The 26737-nt window shown below is 36.6% G+C and overlaps 1 protein-coding gene across 1 annotated transcript in view; it reads right to left on the reverse strand.

Annotated features, from left to right (window-relative positions):
- The window catches only part of ppef1 (protein phosphatase, EF-hand calcium binding domain 1), a 36632-nt gene extending 18484 nt beyond the window's left edge, over window positions 1-18148 (reverse strand). Inside the window, exons 1-7 of the mRNA XM_072914823.1 lie at window positions 18034-18148; window positions 15499-15638; window positions 10124-10156; window positions 7976-8103; window positions 7847-7901; window positions 3840-4005; window positions 3660-3799 (exon numbers count right to left, since the gene is read on the reverse strand). Coding sequence (XP_072770924.1) covers window positions 3660-3799; window positions 3840-4005; window positions 7847-7901; window positions 7976-8103; window positions 10124-10156; window positions 15499-15544 — 568 coding nt within the window. The 5' untranslated portion in view covers window positions 15545-15638; window positions 18034-18148. The remainder of the gene's footprint in view (window positions 1-3659; window positions 3800-3839; window positions 4006-7846; window positions 7902-7975; window positions 8104-10123; window positions 10157-15498; window positions 15639-18033) is intronic.
- Window positions 18149-26737: the final 8589 nt, after the last annotated feature.

Here is a 26737-nt window from a genome sequence, read left to right on the forward strand (position 1 = left end):
AACATGTAATATATATGTAGTATCTAGTAACATTCATAATAACATGCAATATATATGTAGTATCTAGTAACATTCATAATAATATGCAATATGTGTCTTGAAGAAACATTCATAATAACATGTAATATATATATATGTAGTATCTAGTAACATTCATAATAATATGCAATATGTGTCTTGTAGTAACATTCATAATAACATGTAATATATATGTAGTATCTAGTAACATTCATAATAACATGCAATATATATGTAGCATCTAGTAACATTCATAATAGTATGCAATATGTGTCTTGTAGAAACATTCATAACATGTAAGTATATATGTAGTATCTAGTAACATTCATAATAATATGCAATATGTGTCTTGTAGTAACATTCATAATAACATGTAATATATATGTAGTATCTAGTAACATTCATAATAACATGCAATATATATGTAGTATCTAGTAACATTCATAATAATATGCAATATGTGTCTTGAAGTAACATTCATAATAACATGTAATATATATGTCATGTAGTAACATTCATAATAACATGTAATATATATGTCATGTAGTAACATTCATAATAACATGTAATATATATGTCATGTAATAACATTCATAATAACATGTAATATATATGTCATGTAGTAACATTCATAATAACATGTAATATATATGTCATGTAGTAGCATTCATAATAACATGTAATATATATGTCATGTAGTAGCATTCATAATAACATGTAATATATATGTCATGTAGTGACATTCATAATAACATATAATATAGATGTCATGTAGTAACATTCAGAAAAACATGTAATATATATGTCATGTAGTAACATTCATAATAACATGTAATATATATGTCATGTAGTAACATTCATAATAACATGTAATATATATGTCATGTAGTAACATTCATAATAACATGTAATATATATGTCATGTAGTAACATTCATAATAACATGTAATATATATGTCATGTAGTAACATTCATAATAACATGTAATATATATGTCATGTAATAACATTCATAATAACATGTAATATATATGTCATGTAGTAACATTCATAATAACATGTAATATATGTCATGTAGTAGCATTCATAATAACATGTAATATATATGTCATGTAGTAGCATTCATAATAACATGTAATATATATGTCATGTAGTGACATTCATAATAACATATAATATAGATGTCATGTAGTAACATTCATCAAAACATGTAATATATATGTCCTGTAGTAACATTCATAATAACATGTAATATATATGTCATGTAGTAACATTCATAATAACATGTAATATATATGTCATGTAGTGACATTCATAATAACATATAATATATATGTCATGTAGTAACATTCATAATAACATGTAATATATATGTCATGTAGTAGCATTCATAATAACATGTATATATGTCTTGTAGTAACATTCATAATAATTTGTAATACATATGTAGTATCTAGTAACATTCATAATAACATGTAATATAAATGTCATGTAGTAACATTCATAATAACATGTAATATATATGTCATGTAGTGACATTCATAATAACATGTAATATATATGTCATGTAGTAACATTCATAACAACATGTAATATATATGTCATGTAGTAACATTCATAATAACATGTAATATATATGTCATGTAGTGACATTCATAATAACATGTAATATATATGTCATGTAGTGACATTCATAATAACATGTAATATATATGTCATGTAGTGACATTCATAATAACATGTAATATATATGTCATGTAGTAACATTCATAATAACATGTAACATATATGTCATGTAGTAACATTCATAACAACATGTAATATATATGTCATGTAGTAACATTCATAACAACATGTAATATATATGTCATGTAGTAACATTCATAACAACATGTAATATATATGTCATGTAGTAACATTCATAATAACATGTAATATATATGTCATGTAGTAACATTCATAATAACATGTAATATATATGTCATGTAGTAACATTCATAACAACATGTAATATATATGTCATGTAGTAACATTCATAACAACATGTAATATATATGTCATGTAGTAACATTCATAACAACATGTAATATATATGTCATGTAGTAACATTCATAATAACATGTAATATATATGTCATGTAGTAACATTCATAATAACATGTAATATATATGTCATGTAGTAACATTCATAATAACATGTAATATATATGTCATGTAGTAACATTCATAACAACATGTAATATATATGTCATGTAGTAGCATTCATAATAACATGTATATATGTCTTGTAGTAACATTCATAATAATATGTAATACATATGTAGTATCTAGTAACATTCATAATAACATGTAATATATGTCATGTAGTAACATTCATAATAACATGTAATATATATGTCATGTAGCAACATTCATAATAACATGTAATATATATGTCATGTAGTAACATTCATAATAACATGTAATATATATGTCATGTAGTAACATTCATAATAACATGTAATATATATGTCATGTAGTAGCATTCATAATAACATGTAATATATATGTCATGTAGTAACATTCATAATAACATGTAATATATATGTCATGTAGTAACATTCATAATAACATGTAATATATATGTCATCTACAATTAACTTTCACCAACTCCGAGGCCATGCAGCAGCTCAATGTGTCAATATAGGACCACAAGCTAGTTAGCATTTAAAAGTAGTTCCTCTGTGTTAGCGCTCTTAATAACAATTTCACTAATACTTGTTAATATTCAGGTCACCACATGTTTTAGAGGTCTTTATGGTAATGGTGGTGTACTCTCATTAACTGCATTGTTAGCCACCTCCGACTTGGTGTAGTAGTCACCTACCACATATTGTAATCTCCTTGGTGTAGTAGTCACCTACCACATATTGTAATCTCCTTGGTGTAGTAGTCACCTACCACATATTGTAATCTCCTTGGTGTAGTAGTTACCTACCACATATTGTAATCTCCTTGGTGTAGTAGTCACCTACCACATATTGTAATCTCCTTGGTGTAGTAGTCACCTACCACATATTGTAATCTCCTTGGTGTAGTAGTCACCTACCACATATTGTAATCTCCTTGGTGTAGTAGTCACCTACCACATATTGTAATCTCCTTGGTGTAGTAGTCACCTACCACATATTGTATTCTCCTTGGTGTAGTAGTCACCTACCACATATTGTAATCTCCTTGGTGTAGTAGTCACCTACCACATATTGTAATCTCCTTGGTGTAGTAGTCACCTACCACATATTGTAATCTCCTTGGTGTAGTAGTCACCTACCACATATTGTAATCTCCTTGGTGTAGTAGTCACCTACCACATATTGTAATCTCCTTGGTGTAGTAGTCACCTACCACATATTGTAATCTCCTTGGTGTAGTAGTCACCTACCACATATTGTAATCTCCTTGGTGTAGTAGTCACCTACCACATATTGTAATCTCCTTGGTGTAGTAGTCACCTACCACATATTGTAATCTCCTTGGTGTAGTAGTAACCTACCACATATTGTAGTCTCCTTGGTGTAGTAGTCACCTACCACATATTGTAATCTCCTTGGTGTAGTAGTCACCTACCACATATTGTAATCTCCTTGGTGTAGTAGTCACCTACCACATATTGTAATCTCCTTGGTGTAGGACGTGGACAGCTGCACAATGTTGGGCATGTGTTGGAGCAGCTTCTTGGTCTGGTAGAGCAGCTGCAGCACATATCTGGCATGGAGGGTTTGTGCCCACCAGAGAGCAGTGAGACTCCGATCAAATAGGCGGTGGCAATGTCAGCGCCGTGCACACCTGCTGCTCTTTGAAGGCGTTCAGGAGGACGTTTGTGTCCGACACCGAGAGAGGAAAAGAGAGCCGAGGGCCAGCGTAGGACTCTGGAACCAGGATGGAGTCATAGAAGAGCTCTCTGTCCAGCCAGGGGTCCACCACCGGCTCCAACAGCTGGGAAATGAGACCTAGAGTAGAAGATGGTGTACCACAGGGTTAGCACCAGGCTTCTTGGCCAACATTTCAGCAGTGAAAACGCTGAGTCTAATAATTTATAACAACCGAGTCGACCAAAGTGCTGCACATACAGGTAAAAGCCAGTAAATTAGAATATTTTGAAAAACTTGATTTATTTCAGTAATTGCATTCAAAAGGTGTAACTTGTACATTATATTTATTCATTGCACACAGACTGATGCATTCAAATGTTTATTTCATTTAATTTTGATGATTTGAAGTAGCCAGTGGTCAGAAAAAGTGTACAAGCGATAGGGATCACCACGCCCTGGTCAAGATTGTGAAAAAAAACCCATTCACAAATGTGGGGGAGATTCAGAAGGAGTGGACAGCTGCTGGAGTCAGTGCTTCAAGATCCACCACCAAGAGACGCTTGAAAGACATGGGTTTCAACTGCCGCATACCTCGTGTCAAGCCACTGTTGACCAAGAAACAGCGCGCAAAGCGTCTCACCTGGGCTAAGGAAAAAAAGAGCTGGACTGCTGCTGAGTGGTCCAAAGTCATGTTTTCTGACGAAAGCAAATTTTGCATTTCCTTTGGAAATCGAGGTCCCAGAGTCTGGAGGAAGACAGGAGAGGCACAGGATCCACGTTGCCTGAAGTCTAGTGTAAAGTTTCCACCATCAGTGATGGTTTGGGGTGCCATGTCATCTGCTGGTGTCGGTCCACTCTGTTTCCTGAGATCCAGGGTCAACGCAGCCGTCTACCAGCAAGTTTTAGAGCACTTCATGCTTCCTGCTGCTGACCTGCTCTATGGAGATGGAGATTTCAAGTTCCAACAGGACTTGGCGCCTGCACACAGCGCAAAATCTACCCGTGCCTGGTTTACGGACCATGGTATTTCTGTTCTAAATTGGCCCGCCAACTCCCCTGACCTTAGCCCCATAGAAAATCTGTGGGGTATTGTGAAAAGGAAGATGCAGAATGCCAGACCCAAAAACGCAGAAGAGTTGAAGGCCACTATCAGAGCAACCTGGGCTCTCATAACACCTGAGCAGTGCCAGAAACTCATCGACTCCATGCCACGCCGCATTAACGCAGTAATTGAGGCAAAAGGAGCTCCAACCAAGTATTGAGTATTGTACATGCTCATATTTTTCATTTTCATACTTTTCAGTTGGCCAACATTTCTAAAAATCCCTTTTTTGTATTAGCCTTAAGTAATATTCTAATTTTGTGACACACGGAATTTTGGATTTTCATTTGTTGCCACTTCAAATCATCAAAATTAAATGAAATAAACATTTGAATGCATCAGTCTGTGTGCAATGAATAAATATAATGTACAAGTTACACCTTTTGAATGCAATTACTGAAATAAGTCAAGTTTTTCAAAATAAGGCACGCCCCCTCCAGGTCCGTGCGGACCTGAGTGGGGACAGCCTGCCGTCACGTCCGCTTGGCCAACCAAAAAGTAACCACAGAACACTATACCGTATAGTTGTATAGTGTTCTGTGGTTACTTTTTTTGTTGGCCAACGGTTTACATTGTATTGCGCACCCCCCTCCCCTCCCCTCACCTCCCCACACCTGCACACACACACAGAGTGCGCAGAGGAAGAATCAGAAGCACGTCTCTGCTTCGCTGCCATAAAACACGATCAGATCCTCAGTTTCTAGCCGATACTACATAAAAAATAACGTAAAATAACGCAGTAACGCATCATGTAGTAACGGTAACTGAGTTACTGAATATAAAAAATAACGCGTTAGATTACTAGTTACCGCCGAAACTAACAACGTTACAGTAACGCGTTACAAAGTAACGCGTTAGTCCCAACACTGTCTACAACATGGTTTTAAGTACACCTCTGCATAACATTGAATCCTTATTCATTTTAATGAAATATAGATAACAAATCATAACTTTATTTTTTTATTTAGGTTTTACTCTGTAGCTTTAAAGTGCATCAATTCAAAAGAAATGTAATCCTTACGTAATCCCCTCCTACTGGTTTAGTCGCTAATATTTCCTGTTGTTGTTTTCATGTTCTCATACGCACATTGCCGGTGAAAGCCGAGAGCGATTAATATCCAAAAAAGTAGCACGAGAAACGTCTTTTATCTCCTGTTTGTGATGCTGAGTCGCTGCTGCAAAAGGTTCCAATTAGTGGGAACGCGCTTAGTTGCTTTGTGTGTTTGCATGGCACACACAGATGGCGTGTGTGGTCAATGTCAACAAGCGTGTGACCTCCTCTGGCAGGAAAAAGATGATTTATTCCATGAGCCCAGCTCAGGATTAGCGAGGGGCCTTTTAGCTAAATGAGAGCAGGCTTAATCCACAGCTGCAACACAGCACGCTCGCATGCGTTGCTAGGCAACCTGGAGGGTTTTCCCCTCATCAGAATAAACGCTGATGAAAGTGCTGTGGATTTGATGGACGGACAAGAGAGAAAGACAAAGAGCTGAGAGGGAGACAATTAAGGCTGAAACGACGCGTCGACGTCATCGGTTACGTAAATACGTCGACGCCGTTTTTGTGCGTCGGCGCGTCGCATATTTACGTCACACTACTTTACTGTCATGGCGGAGCGCAAAGCAGACGATGCGAGCGAGGGGAAAAAAGCACGCCAAAAGTCGTCAAAAGTGTGGGAGTATTTCAATAAACGGCCTAATAATGTTGTTGTATGCACACTGTGTCGAGCGGAAATGGCCTATCATAGCAGCACAACGGCTATGAACGAACATTTGAAAAGAAAACCCCCGACAGCGTTCTTGCCATCACCATCAACAAGTCAATCGTCCGCGTGCGTATACGTTGTCATTATTACACAAAAACATGAATGTGTCATTTGTATCTGCGTTGTAAATTCATAAACTAAAGCACCGTTTCGCTCTGAGAGGCGCGTTTGGCGTGCCTGTTCAGTGTTTACAAAGACGCGCTCCTCTTTAACGCTGTGGAGAGGCGGGGCGCGCCGGGAGCGACGCCGCAATCGTGCCCAGGTGCGCGATCCGCGCAGTTGGAAGAGAAAAGACTTTGTGTAAAATTAAAAGATTGTAAACCTGGCAAAGCCGTCTGGCGTTCAGTCTGTCGGTCCTGAAAGAACCCCACGGCACAAGACGTGTCACAAACGCTAATGTTAATTAGTTGTGCAAATACCTTTTACAACATTAACAGTTACATATACTATGTACAAACCAACAATTAACTTTCACTTTAATCATACTATCATTGTTGTGTTATTAAGCAAAATAAGCAATACTTTTACTTTTGTTGAAATGTTTACACTGTACACTTTTTTGTATTGGATGTTTAGCTTTATTTTTGCACATTTTAGCAAATAAGCAATACTTTTACTTTTGTTGAAATGTTTACACTTGTTACAGAATATTTCCGTTTTGCACTTTTTTGTATTGGATGTTTATCTTTATTTTTGCACATTTTAAAGCAAAATAAGCAATACTTTTACTTTTGAAATGCTTATACTATTCCAGAATATTAAGATTTGCACTGGATGTTTACTTTTATATTTGCACATTAAAAAGCAAATAAGATACTTTTAATTTTGTTAAATGTTAAAAGTTTTAAATGTTTACATTGTTACAGAATATTTTGTCATGTTGTTGTCAATGTTGACTGAGTGGCCATACTTTTTTTTTTGTAAATAAAAGCCATGCCTTTTGAAAAAACTGGCCTACATTTATTTTTTCCTCTTCATTTTAAATTATAAAAAAAAATCGGTAAAAGGAAAAATAATCTATAGATTATCCGATTAATCGAAAAAAATAATCTATAGATTAATCGATAGAAAAAGAATCGTTAGCTGCAGCCCTAGAGACAATGTCTTCTCACCTGACCCCTGCAGCTGAGTGAAGTTGTCCAGCATGAAGCTGAAGAAGCCGGAGAGCTGAGGAGGAAGCAGCAGAGAGAAGCTCGTGAGGGAGCTTCCAAAAGCTTCATCTTTCACACACCCACGCTCACCTGCAGCTGGTCCTGCTCGCCCGCGTACTCGATGGACGTGAAGATGTTCCAGGTGTACCTGCGCCTCATCTCCAGGCGGGCCATGTAGCGCCGGTACCAGCGTTGGATCAGAACCGCGGCCTTCATGGCTGCAGAGGAAGCGCCTTCACACGTCAGCTTTAATGTGTCATTACATTTTCTGTTCAAATTAATGATGCTTTTGTGGTCCCCTTTATTTAGAAAAGTACTGAAATACATTTTGGTATCGGTACCAAAATATTGGTATTGGGACAACCCGATAACAATCAGACTCTTGATCAATCAATCAATCAATCAATGTTTATTTATATAGCCCTAAATCACAAGTGTCTCAAAGGGCTGCACAAGCCACAACGACATCCTCGGTACAGAGCCCACATAAGGGCAAGGAAAAACTCACCCCAGTGGGACGTCGATGTGAATGACTATGAGAAACCTTGGAGAGGACCGCATATGTGGGTAACCCCCCCCCTCTAGGGTAGACCGAAAGCAATGGATGTCGAGTGGGTCTAACATAATATTGTGAGAGTATAGCCCATAGTGGATCCAGCATAACAGTAAGAGTCCAGTCCACAGTGGGGGCAGCAGGAAACCATCCCGAGCGGAGACGGGTCAGCAGCGCAGAGATGTTCCCAACCGATATACAGGCGAGCGGTCCACCCCGGGTCCCGACCCCGGACAGCCAGCACCCCATCCACGGCCACCGGACCTGTGTGTCTCCCCTTCCACAAGGGGTAGGGGGGAGCAGAGGAGAAAAGAAAAGAAACGGCAGATCAACTGGTCTAAAAAAAGAGGGGGCTATTCAAAGGCTAGAGTATACAAATGAGTTTTGAGATGGGACTTAAATGCTTCTACTGAGGTAGCATCTCTAACTGTTACCGGGAGGGCATTCCATAGTACTGGAGCCCCAAGTATTTATATATGTGAATGTATATATATTATATATACATACATAGGTGTGTATATATATATATATATATATAGATACATACATATTTACATATACATACATATATATATATATATATATACTGTATAGGGCAGCACGGTGGTAGAGGGGTTAGTGCGTCTGCCTCACAATACGAAGGTCCTGAGCAGTCGTGAGTTCAATTCCGGCCTCGGGATCTTTCTGTGTGGAGTTTGCATGTCCTCCCCGTGACTGCGTGGGTTCCCTCCGGGTACTCCGGCTTCCTCCCACCTCCAACGACATGCACCTGGGGATAGGCCCCTCCCACCTCCAAAGACATGCACCTGGGGATAGGTTGATTGGCAACACTAAATTGGCCCTAGTGTGTGAGTGTGAATGTTGTCTGTCTATTTGTGTTCGTCCTGTGATGAGGTGGTGACTTGTCCAGGGTGTACCCCGCCTTCCGCCCGATTGTAGCTGAGATAGGCTCCAGCGCCCCCCGTGACCCCGAAGGGATTAAGCGGTAGACAATGGATGGATGGATGGATTTATATATTAACACATACATATATATACATACATATATACACACACACATATACAAAATTGATATATATATATATAATACATATATAATGTATATATAATTATACATACATACACACACACACACACACACATATACAAAATTGATATATATATATAATACATATATAATGAATATATATATAATTATACATACATACACGCGTAACATACATACATACACACACACACACACACACACATACATACATACACACACACACATACGTACATACATACATACATACATACACATATACATATACACAGGCCCAAAGTTATGACACACCTTCTCCTCATTCAGTGTGTTCTTTATGTTCATGACTATTTACATTGTAGATTGTCACATCAAAACTATGAATGAACACATGTGGAGTTATGTACTTAACAAAAAAAGGTGAAATAACTGAAAACATGTTTTATATTCTACTTTCTTCAAAATAGCCACCCTTTGCTCTGATTACTGCTTTGCACACTCTTGGCATTCTCTCCATGAGCTTCAAGCACACCTGTGAAGTGAAAACCATTTCAGGTGACTACCTCAAACTTTTGGCCTGTACTGTACGTGTATACATGCATGTATATGTTTTTAATGATTTGAGATGGACTAGTGATGTGTAGGAAAGAACTGGTCTTACTCAGAGCCGGACTGGGAGTTTTTGCAGCTTGGTCTGTGTGAAGAAACACAGGAGTGTTAATTGATTGAAATGAGTGTCAAAGAGTGGGGGCGTTAACGAGACACAGGGGAGGACACAAGCAACAGGCGGGCTGGAAAAATTAAGCAAATGACAAGACCTTGGAGAGAAACAACACTCATTAAAAAGAAGAGATCCACAAGCATCTGTCAGGTAGCAGCGTGGGCGTGGCCATGTCCATCAAATTGATAAACAACGACTTACATTATGATAAAAAAGGATCATGAGAGAACAAATATTCATAATTAGTCCATTCAAGCTGACAGTCTGAGTGCATGAATTTGATCATGATTTCATAATACTTGAGCATGATCACAGTGGTGTAGTATCTGCTATACTACGAAATCACATGTTTTCCCATACGGTGGAAGATTACACTCCTTTGGAGCAAGCAGACAGTGCTCCATCCTTGTGGGCCGCTAATTAAGTATGGACATTAAGAGTCTGATTTACTAAAGGTTTGCGTGTACTAGGGTTGTCCAATGTAAGGGGACCACAAACATTTTTATTATCGGCTTTATTTGAACACAAAATGTTAGTGTACATGAAACATATGTTTATTATTGCAATTTAGTCCTAAAATAAAATGTTGAACATATTAGACAACTTGTCTTTTAGTAGTAAGTAAACAAACAAAGACGTATGCAGTAACATATTGTGTCATTTATACACCTATTATTTTATAAAGGACAAACTGTAAAAATGGATTATTCATCTACTTGTTCATTTACTGTTAATATCTGCTTATTTTCTGTTAAAATGTACTAATCACTTATTCTTTTCTTCTTTGATACTTGACATTAGTTTTGGATGATACCACACATTTAGGTATCAATCCGATACCAAGTACTTACAGGATCATACATTGGTCATATTCAAAGTCCTCATGTGTCCAGGGACGTATTTACTGACTTTATAAACATAATATGATTTTTTTTTAAAAGGAAACAAGATTTTGTGAGGATAAAAAATATTGATGCAATCATAGTAGTAGACTATTGTACTTGGTATCATTACAGTGGATGTCAGGTATAGATCCACCCATTTGTATACATTCAGGGGTGCTAGCTTTTGTTCGTGGTGAGCTATTGTATCCTCCTGAAGCCCGTTTAGCTATTCCTTGTCCTCCAGTGATGATGATACTTGTTAGAAACATGAAAATAAAGAAAGTGTAATTGACAATATTAACTATGAACAATAAAACACTGAATATTAACAACATATGAACGTCGCTCCTCCATAGAGCTCTTTTACAATCAAGCAAAACACAACAAAAATGCAACAAACAGCAAAATATGAATACAAAGTGTTTTATGCAGAAATTTGTTGTAAAAACCTGATCCTGACACATGTGTTTGGGGCTGGCTGCTCTGAAAACAAACCCCGCCTACTCTGCTTTGTTCCTGGTCTGAGCTGCTGTGACCTAGATTACAGTAATAACACCCAAAAGTGCAGATTTCAACCATTGAGGTACTTTCTATAGTTCAAGACTGACGGTCATTTAAAAACATCACTGCACATCATAATGGCAAATGCCCTTTTGATGTTAAAGGTCTAAAAAAAACGATGTGAAACGGCCGGCGGGCCGGATTGAAAGTCTTAATGGGCCTCATGTGGCCCGCGGGCCCTATTTTGCCCAGGACAGATCTAATCCCTTGAGGCCACGCCCCCTTCAAGCCTGCACTCCAGCTCGCTGCTTGTGTCAAATGAAGATTGGGTCCTTGGTAACAGTAAGCAGTGTTTCCCACAGGACAGGCATCTATTTGTGGTGGTGTGGTCGGGGGGCGGGGGGTGACGGCGGCAGCGGCGATGACCAAGAAGAACGCGGAGTTGGAATATAAGTACAACACTTTATGTACATATTTAGTTCATTAAAATTACCGACAGGAAGGCGAGAAACACTTTATTTCAACAGACTCTGGCGCCGTACCTGTCGTCAAAACTCCAAAGACCGACTGCACAGTTGCGCAGTTGCGCTAACAAAATAAGAGTCTCAGAAAGCTGGCGTGCACAAGCTAGCAAGCTACAGAGTTTGCCGACAATGTATTTCTTGTAAAGTGTATACAAAGGAGTACAGAAGCTGGACAAATAAGATGCCAAAAACCAACCACTTTCATGTGGTATTGGACAGAAAGGAGGACTTTTTTTCTCCTCCATTCGAAAATGCGGACGTTATCATCACCACTGTCTGATTCCTATCAATGCAAGTCATCAGAATCAGGTAATACACCAACTTATATTCTTGTCTTCATGAAAGAAAGGAATCTATATGTGTTAAACATGCTTGTATTATTTTTAAACACCTTTAACTTGTTAACAATATTAACTATATGTGTTAAACATGCTTGTATTATCTTTAAACACCTTTAACTTGTTAACAATATTAACTATATGTATTAAACATACTTGTATTATCATTAAACACCTTTAATTTATTAACAATATGTGTTAAACACGCTTGTATTATCTTTAAACACCTTTAACTTGTTAACAATATTAACTATATGTATTAAACATACTTGTATTATCATTAAACACCTTTAATTTATTAACAATATTAACTATATGTGTTAAACATGCTTGCATTATCATTAAACACCTTTAACTTGTTAACAAAAACATATATTTCATAAATAAGTAAATATAAATGATATATATGAATGAGGTAGATCCCCACGACTTGATCAATTGAAAAGTAGCTCGCCTGCAGAAAAAGTGTGAGCAGCCCTGAGTTACACCCATCTGAACAGGTCAGCCACCTGTTTAAAGCCCGATCACAGTTGAAATCTTGAAATGAAGGGCCTTTAATGGCCAAAACATTAACCTGGACAACATTTTAACAGCTGGTTGGCTCAGATTTTATTCTTTTCATTGCATTCACATGCTGCAGTGGACAGTGGACAATTTAGCTTCATTATTAATGCAGTATCTGAAGCACCGTCTCCACGTGTGTTTATTGACAACAGGGTTATAACCTGGACACGTTAGCTCGTCGGTATGGTAACACGTGACGTGACAACAGCGGCGGTGTTAATGAAGCAGCGTCAGGCTGCTCACCGTGAGTGAAACGCTCGGTGAAATTGCGGATTAACGTTAAATATATGACGAGCCGCGAGCCTACAACCTATATTACCCTCGTATTTTGATCCGGTCGGTCCGTTGTTTTACTCCGCCGTCTTCTTCTTCTTCTTCTTCTTCTGGCCCACCAGGTGAATGAAGTGCTATTGACGGAGTTACAATGCATAGTAGGCTACCGCCACCTACTGCACCGGAGTTGTAACTACAAGGTACATTCACAGACAGAGTCCCATTGCTTTTATGAGCAGTCGAGCGAGTCAAAAGCCGAAAAATCCATTTGTGGCGGACGTAATTCTTTCGTGGCGGGCCGCCACAAATAAATGAATGTGTGGTAAGAGTTAGAAGAGCATGAATTATTGTAAAAACAAGCTCCTTGTCGCCGTTCATATTTCCATCTGTTGTCTCAATGGCAGCACTTTAGTGGTGACGTCAAGGGTGTAACCATAGCAACGTTTCATATCACCCTTACTGCGACTAAAATGATCTTTGTTGTTGAAATGGTAAATGGGTTATACTTGTATAGTCCTTTTCTACCTTCAAAGTACTCAAAGCGCTTTGACACTATTTCCACATTCACACACTGATGGCGGGAGCTGCCATGCAAGGCCTTTAACCACGACCCATCAGGAGCAAGGGTGAAGTGTCTTGCTCAAGGACACAATGGACTTGACTTGGCTGGTAGAAGGTGGGGATCGAACCAGGAACCCCCAGGTTGCCACGCCGTCCACACCCCGTTGTTATTATCATCATTATCACGGTATTGTTAATCCATCCATCCATCCATCCATCTTCTTCCGCTTATCCGAGGTCGGGTCGCGGGGGCAGCAGCCTAAGCAGGGAAGCCCAGACTTCCCTCTCCCCAGCCACTTCGTCCAGCTCTTCCTGTGGGACCCCGAGGCGTTCCCAGGCCAGCCGGGAGACATAGTCTTCCCAACGTGTCCTGGGTCTTCTCCGCGGCCTCCTACCGGTCGGACGTGCCCTAAACACCTCCCTAGGGAGGCGTTCGGGTGGCATCCTGACCAGATGCCCGAACCACCTCATCTGGCTCCTCTCCATGTGGAGGAGCAGCGGCTTTACTTTGAGCTCCCCCCGGATGACAGAGCTTCTCACCCTATCTCTAAGGGAGAGCCCCGCCACCCGGCGGAGGAAACTCATTTCGGCCGCTTGTACCCGTGATCTTGTCCTTTCGGTCATAACCCAAAGCTCATGACCATAGGTGAGGATGGGAACGTAGATCGACCGGTAAATTGAGAGCTTTGCCTTCCGGCTCAGCTCCTTCTTCACCACAACGGATCGATACAGCGTCCGCATTACTGAAGACGCCGCACCGATCCGCCTGTCGATCTCACCATCCACTCTTCCCTCACTCGTGAACAAGACTCCGAGGTACTTGAACTCCTCCACTTGGGGCAAGATCTCCTCCCCAACCCGGAGATGGCACTCCACCCTTTTCCGGGCGAGAACCATGGACTCGGACTTGGAGGTGCTGATTCTCATCCCAGTCGCTTCACACTCGGCTGCGAACCGATCCAGTGAGAGCTGAAGATCCTGGCCAGATGAAGCCATCAGGACCACATCATCTGCAAAAAGCAGAGACCTAATCCTGCAGCCACCAAACCAGATCACCTCAACGCCTTGACTGCGCCTAGAAATTCTGTCCATAAAAGTTATGAACAGAATCGGTGACAAAGGGCAGCCTTGGCGGAGTCCAACCCTCACTGGAAACGTGTCCGACTTACTACCGGCCATGCGGACCAAGCTCTGGCACTGATCATACAGGGAGCGGACTGCCACAATCAGACAGTCTGATACCCCGTACTCTCTGAGCACTACCCACAGGACTTCCCGAGGGACACGGTCGAATGCCTTCTCCAAGTCCACAAAACACATGTAGACTGGTTGGGCAAACTCCCATGCACCCTCAAGGACCCTGCCCAGAGTATAGAGCTGGTCCACAGTTCCACGACCAGGACGAAAACCACACTGTTCCTCCTGAATCCGAATGGTATTGTTAAATATGCTCAAAATACTTTATCACACGCTGGAATATCTGAACCAGGTTGGATTTAAAAATACAATCAATTCACTTTATTTTGCAGAAAAAACCCATGAAATATGGCTTTTGCATTTGAATGACTAAACGATGGAGTGATTGAATGCTAAAGGTGGAAGAAAATCACGTTAGAAGTGAACAGAAGTTTCCCCAGCCAAAGCACAACAACTCTGAGTACCCGCCTCACCTCTGGGCATGTGTGTTTCTATGGCAACAGAGGCGCCACATCCCATGATGAGCAGCAAGCGGGCCCAGAAGTCAGACGAATGGAAAAAGGTGTGTCACATTGCAGGTGTGACATGCGGTGTCCACACACTCATCACAGCACTACGGAGAAACAAGTGGTCATTACACTTGCAGCATTCAATCCCAACAAGAAAGATATATTTCTTCTTCTTCTTCTTCTTCCACATTCTTCATCCCATTCAAAGCATTCCAACGTCAAACTGTTCAGCCTATTCGGGAATGGCGGGCTTTGCCTTGACAAATTCCAAAAATCAAATCTAACCAATCAAAGAAAATACACTTTATAGCCACACTGCACATTTCAGGGAAATTAATAAAGTAAACAACAATTTTCTGCTTTGTTTCCCTAATGAATGCACATCATAAACATTGAAATTGCACTTGCAATGTGTACATTGATGTTTGCTGCCACACACACACACACACACACACACACACACACACACACACACACACACACACACACACACACACACACACACACACACACCATGTGCGCCTTTATACAATGACCGTAGAAACATTTAAGTCCCATCTTAAAACTCATTTGTATACTCTAGCCTTTAAATAGACCCCCTTTTAGACCAGTTGATCTGCCGTTTCTTTTATGCTCTGCCCTCCTCTCCTTCGTGGAGAGGGGGGGCACAGGTTCAGAGGCCACGGATGAAGTGCTGGGTGTACAGGGTCGGGACCCAGGGTGGACCACTCATCTGTGCATGGGTTGGGGACGTCTCTGCACTGCTGACCCGTCTCCACTCAAGATGATCTCCTGCTGGCCCCACTATGGACTGGACTCTTACTATTATGTTAGATCCACTATGGACTAGACTCTCACACTATTATGTTAGATCCACTATGGACTGGACTCTCACACTATTATGTTAGATCCACTATGGACTGGACTCTCACTATTATGTTAGATCCACTATGGACTGGACTCTCACTATTATGTTAGATCCACTATGGACTGGACTCTCACTATTACGTTAGATCCACTATGGACTGGACTCTCACTATTATGTTAGATCCACTATGGACTGGACTCTCACTATTATGTTATATCCACTATGGACTGGACTCTCACACTATTATGTTAGATCCACTATGGACTGGACTCTCACTATTATGTTAGATCCACTATGGACTGGACTCTCACACTATTATGTTAGATCCACTATGGACTGGACTCTCACACTATTATGTTAGATCCACTATGGACTGGACTCTCACTATTATGTTAGATCCACTATGGACTGGACTTTCACACTATTATGTTAGATCCACTATGGACTGGACTCTCACACTATTATGTTAGATCCACTATGGACTGGACTCTCTCACTATTATGTTAGATCCACTATGGACTGGACTCTCACACTATTATGTTAGATCCACTATGGACTGGACTCTCACACTATTATGTTAGATCCACTATGGACTGGACTCTCACACTATATATTATGTTAGATCCACTATGGACTGGACTCTCACTATTATGTTAGATCCACTATGGACTGGACTCTCACTATTATGTTAGATCCACTATGGACTGGACTCTCACACTATTATGTTAGATCCACTATGGACTGGACTCTCACACTATTACGTTAGATCCACTATGGACTGGACTCTCACACTATTATGTTAGATCCACTATGGACTGGACTCTCACACTATTATGTTAGATCCACTATGGACTGGACTCTCACACTATTATGTTAGATCCACTATGGACTGGACTCTCACTATTATGTTAGATCCACTATGGACTGGACTCTCACTATTATGTTAGATCCACTATGGACTGGACTCTTACTATTATGTTAGATCCACTATGGACTGGACTCTCACACTATTATGTTAGATCCACTATGGACTGGACTCTCACTATTATGTTAGATCCACTATGGACTGGACTCTCACTATTATGTTAGATCCACTATGGACTGGACTCTCACACTATTATGTTAGATCCACTATGGACTGGACTCTCTCACTATTATGTTAGATCCACTATGGACTGGACTCTCACACTATTATGTTAGATCCACTATGGACTGGACTCTCACACTATTATGTTAGATCCACTATGGACTGGACTCTCACACTATTATGTTAGATCCACTATGGACTGGACTCTCACTATTATGTTAGATCCACTATGGACTGGACTCTCACTATTATGTTAGATCCACTATGGACTGGACTCTCACACAGAAATAAAGTTCCAGGCAAACAAAAGTCATTCATGGATGAACATTTGAGTTAATATCTGCTGCTAATTCATACAAACCAAAAACATTTTCATTTCAAAGATGATTTAAACGCGAAGTGCTCGCTGCCATGGAAACATTAGAGAGGACTTTTTCACGCCGTGTGGGAATATTACAAGCAATTACGTCACTCATTCTACATGCTCGACATAATAATAATAATCATAATAATAATAATCATAATAATAATAACGCAGTCCTACCTGCACAGCCCAGTAGTCACATATTATTATTATTATGAGCCATCAGATCCTCGTCTTCTAAGCTGCGTCCTTTCTCTCCGCCATGTTTGATTTGAAATACATCTTTTTATTTGGCGCCAAAGTGGACAAAGAAGAAGAAGAAGAAGAAGAAGGCAAATAAAAAGGGCGTCGAGGAGGAGGCGGCGACAAAGATGGTGCGGCGTCCTCCTCCATCATCATGTTGATGTTAATGTCGATGTTTTGTCACATTTGAGAGAGTTCATGAAGACTTTTCTTACTTTCCCTCAGCTGCCTAAAATCCATGTATAAAAAAAACCAAAAATGACGACTTACCCACAAGATGTTGTTTTCCCTTCCTATCACAAATCCTTTTATTTACCTCGCAAGAATAAAACATATTTATTTACCATAAACATTTTTTTTTTCAATCGATCATGTAAAATTATATCGTTCTTAATCTTATAGAGCAACTAATTAGGAAAATGATCGTGTGTCATTCTTACTTCCGCTTTGGGTCACGTCAGCCATAGATATACATAACTAGATATGACATAAATGTTTATATACATACTAGATGTAGATATACATAACTAGATATGACATAGATGTTTATATACATACTAGATGTAGATATACATAACTAGATATGACATAGATGTTTATATACATACTAGATGTAGATATACATAACTAGATATGACATAAATGTTTATATACATACTAGATGTAGATATACATAACTAGATATGACATAGATCTTTATATACATACTAGATGTAGATATACATAACTAGACACGACCATAGATGTTTGTATACATACTAGATGTAGATATACATAACTAGATATGACATAGATGTTTATATACATACTCGATGTAGATATACATAACTAGATATGACATAGATGTTTATATACATACTAGATGTAGGTATACATAACTAGACATGACCATGGATGTTTATATACATACTAGATGTAGATATACATAACTAGATATGACCATAGATGTTTATATACATACTAGATGTAGATATACATAACTAGATATGACCATAGATGTTTATATACATACTAGATGTAGATATACATAACTAGATATGACCATAAATGTTTATATACATACTAGATGTAGATATACATAACTAGATATGATCATAGATGTTCATATACATACTAAATGTAGATATACATAACTAGACATGACCGTAGATGTTTATATACATACTAGATGTAGATATACATAACTAGAGATGACTATAGATGTTTATATACATACTAGATGTAGATATACATAACTAGATATGACATAGATGTTTATATACATACTAGATGTAGGTATACATAACTAGACATGACCATAGATGTTTATATACATACTAGATGTAGATATACATAACTAGATATGACATAGATGTTTATATGCATACTAGATGTAGATATACATAACTAGATATGATCATAGATGTTTATATACATACTAGATGTAGATATACATAACTAGATATGACCATAGATGTTTATATACATACTAGATGTAGATATACATAACTAGATATGATCATAGATGTTTATATACATACTAGATGTAGATAAACATAATTAGATATGACCATAGATGTTTATATACATACTAGATGTAGATATACATAACTAGATATGACATAGATGTTTATATACATACTAGATGTAGGTATACATAACTAGATATGATCATAGATGTTTATATACATACTTGATGTAGATATACATTACTAGATATGACATAGATGTTTACATACATACCAGATGTAGATATACATAACTAGATATGATCATAGATGTTTATATACATACTAGATGTAGATATACATAACTAGATATGACATAGATGTTTATATACATACTTGATGTAGATATACATTACTAGATATGACATAGATGTTTATATACTAACTAGATGTAGATATACATTACTAGATATGACCATAGATGTTTATATACATACTAGATGTAGATATACATAACTAGATATGACATAGATGTTTATATACATACTAGATGTAGATATACATTACTAGACATGACCATAGATGTTTATATACATACTAGATGTAGATATACATAACTAGATATGACATAGATGTTTATATACATACTAGATGTAGATATACATAACTAGATATGACATAGATGTTTATATACATACTAGATGTAGACATACATAACTAGACATGACCATAGATGTTAATATACATACTAGATGTAGATATACATAACTAGATATGATCATAGATGTTTATATACATACTAGATGTAGATATACATAACTAGATATGATCATAGATGTTTATATACATACTAGATGTAGATATACATTACTAGATATGACATAGATGTTTATATACATACTAGATGTAGGTATACATAACTAGATATGATCATAGATGTTTATATACATACTAGATGTAGATATACATTACTAGACATGACCATAGATGTTTATATACATACTAGATGTAGATATACATAACTAGATATGACATAGATGTTTATATACATATTTGATGTAGATATACATTACTAGATATGACATAGATGTTTATACATATACTAGATGTAGATATACATTACTAGACATGACCATAGATGTTTATATACATACTAGATGTAGATATACATAACTAGATATGACAAAGATGTTTATATACATACTAGATGTAGATATACATAACTAGACATGATCATAGATGTTTATATACATACTAGATGTAGGTATACATAACTAGATATGATCATAGATGTTTATATACATACTAGATGTAGGTATACATAACTAGATATGATCATAGATGTTTATATACATACTTGATGTAGATATACATTACTAGATATGACATAAATGTTTATATACATACTAGATGTAGATATACATAACTAGATATGATCATAGATGTTTATATACATACTAGATGTAGATATACATAACTAGATATGACATAGATGTTTATATACATACTAGATGTAGATATACATAACTAGATATGACATAGATGTTTATATACATACTAGATGTAGACATACATAACTAGACATGACCATAGATGTTAATATACATACTAGATGTAGATATACATAACTAGATATGATCATAGATGTTTATATACATACTAGATGTAGATATACATAACTAGATATGATCATAGATGTTTATATACATACTAGATGTAGATATACATTACTAGATATGACATAGATGTTTATATACATACTAGATGTAGGTATACATAACTAGATATGATCATAGATGTTTATATACATACTAGATGTAGATATACATTACTAGACATGACCATAGATGTTTATATACATACTAGATGTAGATATACATAACTAGATATGACATAGATGTTTATATACATATTTGATGTAGATATACATTACTAGATATGACATAGATGTTTATACATATACTAGATGTAGATATACATTACTAGACATGACCATAGATGTTTATATACATACTAGATGTAGATATACATAACTAGATATGACAAAGATGTTTATATACATACTAGATGTAGATATACATAACTAGACATGATCATAGATGTTTATATACATACTAGATGTAGGTATACATAACTAGATATGATCATAGATGTTTATATACATACTAGATGTAGGTATACATAACTAGATATGATCATAGATGTTTATATACATACTTGATGTAGATATACATTACTAGATATGACATAAATGTTTATATACATACTAGATGTAGATATACATAACTAGATATGATCATAGATGTTTATATACATACTAGATGTAGATATACATAACTAGATATGACATAGATGTTTATATACATACTAGATGTAGATATACATAACTAGATATGATCATAGATGTTTATATACATACTAGATGTAGATATACATAACTAAATATGACATAGATGTTTATATACATACTAGATGTAGATATACATAACTAGACATGGCCATAGAAGTTTATATATATACTAGATGTAGATATACATAACTAGACATGACCATAGATGTTTATATACATACTAGATGTAGATATACATAACTAGAGATGACCGTAGATGTCTATATACATACTAGATGTAGACATACATAACTGGACATGACCATAGATGTTTATATACATACTAGATGTAGATATACATAACTAGAGATGACATAGATGTTTATATACATACTAGATGTAGATATACATAACTAGATATGACATAGATGTTTATATACATACTAGATGTATACATACATAACTAGACATGACCATAGATGTTTATATACATACTAGATGTAGATATACATAACTAGATATGACATAGATGTTTATATACATACTAGATGTAGATATACATAACTAGACATGACCTTAGATGTTTATATACATACTAGATGTAGATATACATAACTAGATATGATCATAGATGTTTATATACATACTAGATGTAGGTATACATAACTAGATATGACCATAGCTGTTTATATACATACTAGATGTAGATATACATAACTAGATATGACATAGATGTTTATATACATACCAGATGTAGATATACATAACTAGACATGACCATAGATGTTTATATACATACTAGATGTAGATATACATAACTAGATATGACATAGATGTTTATATACATACCAGATGTAGATATACATAACTAGACATGACCATAGATGTTTATATACATACTAGATGTAGATATACATAACTAGACATGACCATAGATGTTTATATACATACTCGATGTAGATATACATAACTAGATATGACATAGATGTTTATATACATACTAGATGTAGATATACATAACTAGATATGATCATAGATGGTTATATACATACTAGATGTAGATATACATAACTAGATATGATCATAGATGTTTATATACATACTAGATGTAGGTATACATAACTAGATATGACCATAGATGTTTATATACATACTAGATGTAGATATACATAACTAGACATGACCATAGATGTTTATATACATACTAGATGTAGATATACATAACTAGACATGACCATAGATGTTTATATACATACTAGATGTAGATATACATAACTACATATGACCATAGATGTTTATATACATACTCGATGTAGATATACATAACTAGACATGACCATAGATGTTTATATACATACTAGATGTAGATATACATAACTAGACATGACCATAGATGTTTATATACATACTAGATGTAGACATACATAACTGGACATGACCATAGATGTTTATATACATACTAGATGTAGGTATACATAACTAGATATGACATAGATGTTTATATACATACTAGATGTAGGTATACATAACTAGATATGACCATAGATGTTTATATACATACTAGATGTAGATATACATTACTAGACATGACCATAGATGTTTATATACATACTAGATGTAGATATACATAACTAGATATGACATAGATGTTTATATACATACTAGATGTAGACATACATAACTAGACATGACCATAGATGTTTGTATACATACTAGATGTAGATATACATAACTAGAGATGACATAGATGTTTATATACATACTAGATGTAGATATACATAACTAGATATGACATAGATATTTATATACATACTATATGTATACATATACATAACTAGATATGACCATGTATGTTTATATACATATTAGATGTAGATATACAGAACTACATATGACATAGATGTTCATATACATACTACATGTAGATATACATAACTAGATATGACCGTAGATGTTTATATAAATACAAGATGTAGATATCGATATCATAGATGTTTATATAAATACTAGATGTAGATATAAATAGATATCAGATGTTTATATAAATACGAGATGTAGATATAAATAGATATAATAGATGTTTACATAAATACATGATGTAGATATAGATATCATAGATGTTTATATAAATACTAGATGTAGATATAAATAGATATCAGATGTTCATATAAATACTAGGTGTAGATATAAATAGATATCAGATGTTTATATAAATACTAGATGTAGATATAAATAGATATCAGATGTTTATATAAATACTAAAGGTAGATAGAAGTAGATATCATAGATGTTTATATAAATACTAGCTGTAGATATAAATGGATATCATAGATGTTTATATAAATACAAGATGTAGATATAGATATCATAGATGTTTATATAAATACTAGATGTAGATATACAGTAAATAGATATCAGATGTTTATTTAAATATTAGATGTAGATAGAAGTAGATATAGATGTTTACATAAATACGAGATGTAGATATAAATAGATATCATAGATGTTTATATAAATACATGATGTAGATATAGATATCATAGATGTTTATATAAATACTAGATGTAGATATAAATAGGTATCAGATGTTTATATAAATACTAGATGTAGATATAAATAGATATCAGATGTTTATATAAATACTAGATGTAGATATAAATAGATATCATAGATGTTTATATAAATACTAGATGTAGATATAAGTAGATATCATAGATGTTTATATAAATACTAGATGTAGATATAACTAAATATCATATATGTTCATATAAATATTGGATGTAGATATTAATAGATCAGATCGGGGCGGCATAGCTCAGTTGGTAGAGTGGCCGTGCCAGCAACTTGAGGGTTCCAGGTTCGATTCCCGCTTCCGCCATCCGAGTCACGGCCGTTGTGTCCTTGGGCAAGACACTTTACCCAAGATCATTGTGGGTTAGCATATTTCAAACTAAAGTTAAGTGTTTTTAAGTGCATTTGACTAAAAATAATGAAGTACCATGAAGATTTGAAAATAGTGTTTAGATTTGACAGTGTAGTATTATGTAGTTATACAATTATTTTCATCCATCAATTATAGATTCATCCAATAATCAGATATTTCACATAGAATAGGTCAAATAAAAAAACAAGATGTTTCTGCTTGCCATAACCTTCATTCTTTTTTCTTAACAAATGTCACGTGTGCTCTCTTGCAGCGGCCGTGCAGGAACTATGTCTGCATATTTAAAGTTCCTATTTGATGAATTATTCATCCAACTTTTCACTTTTTTCTTTTGAATGAAATAAATCCATAAACTGTTGTAGCTTTACTGTTGACCATCAATTGTAACACACACACACACACACACACACACACACACACACACACACACACACACACACACACACACACACACACACACACACACACACACACACACACACACACACACACACACACACACACACACACACACACGCACATACATGTCTTGCCTACTTTGTGTGGACCCACGTTTGGTTAGGACAGGGGTCGGCAACCTTTACCAGTCAAAGAGCCATTTTGACCAGTTTCGCAAATTATAGAAAACAATGGGAGCCACAAAAAATTTTGGAAATTTTAAATGAAATAACACTGCATACAAATTTTTTTTTTTTGCTTTGTGCTATGTATAAACCAGGGGTCTCAGACACGCTACCCATACATTTATATGGGATTTGAAAGCTGGTGCGGCACGCGGGTTATAAATGAATGGGGCTTGTCAGCGTCATGCGTGCCGTGATAGTACAGCATATAGCACCCACTACAACCATCGTGCATGATCAGTCACACGTTGTATGGTGTTTCCGCTTGCTCACGTAGGTGACAGCAAGGCATTCTTGCTCAACAACCACACAGGTTACACTGACGGTGGGGGTATAAAAAAAACTATAACACTCTTACTAATAATGCGCCACACTGTGAACCCACACCAAACAAGAATGACAAACCCATTTCGGGAGAACATCTGCACAGTAACACGACATAAACACAACAGGACAAATACCCAGAATCCCATGCAGCCCTAACTCTTCCGGGATACATTATACACCCCCGCTACCAAACCTCGCCCACCTCAACCAACGCACAGGGTTGGGGTGGGGGCGGGGTTTGGTGGTAGCAATGATGTATAATGTAGCCCGGAAGAGTCAGGGCTGCATGGGATTCTGGGTGTTTGTTCTGTTGTGTTTATGTTGTGTTAAGGTGCAGATGTTCTCCCGAAATGTGTTTGCCATTCTTGTTTGGTTTTGGTTCAAAGTGTGGCGCATAATAAGTAAGAGTGTTAAAGTTGTTTTATATGGTCACCGTCAGTGTAACCTGTGTGGCCGTTGACCAAGTATGCCTTGCTGTCACGTACGTGTGCAAGCAGAAGATGTATATTGTATAACAAGTGTTGGGCTGGCACGCTGTTAATACAGATTGTAGAGAGCGCCAAATGCTGTACCATCATGGCATGCCCTTATTATAGCTGTCAGGTTGAAAAATCGGTCAATATTAATCCCGGGAGTTTTCTGTGAGAGGCACGGAAATCCGGAAGTCTCACGGGAAAATTGGGGGGTTCAGCAAGTAAGCTGCTGAGCCGAATCAGAGTGATCAAAAGAGCCGTATGCGGCTCCGGAGCCGCGGGTTGCCGACCCCTGGGTTAGTAGGTTGTGAGGGCCCCTCTTTCCACTATAGCTAGAATGATGAAAACAATATATCTAGCACGAGATGGGAGTAGAGAGTTGCAACCTCACTTCAGAATACAAAACACACAAAGTAAAACAAAATATTTTACTTCTGTAGTTGTGAGGACCAGGAAAATGTCCTCACAAGTCAAAAGGTCCTCACAGAAAGGGTGGTTTGTCAAGTGTATGTCCACAC

Source organism: Nerophis lumbriciformis, linkage group LG15 (genome assembly GCF_033978685.3).
Source record: "Nerophis lumbriciformis linkage group LG15, RoL_Nlum_v2.1, whole genome shotgun sequence".
Classification (NCBI taxonomy): domain Eukaryota; kingdom Metazoa; phylum Chordata; class Actinopteri; order Syngnathiformes; family Syngnathidae; genus Nerophis; species Nerophis lumbriciformis.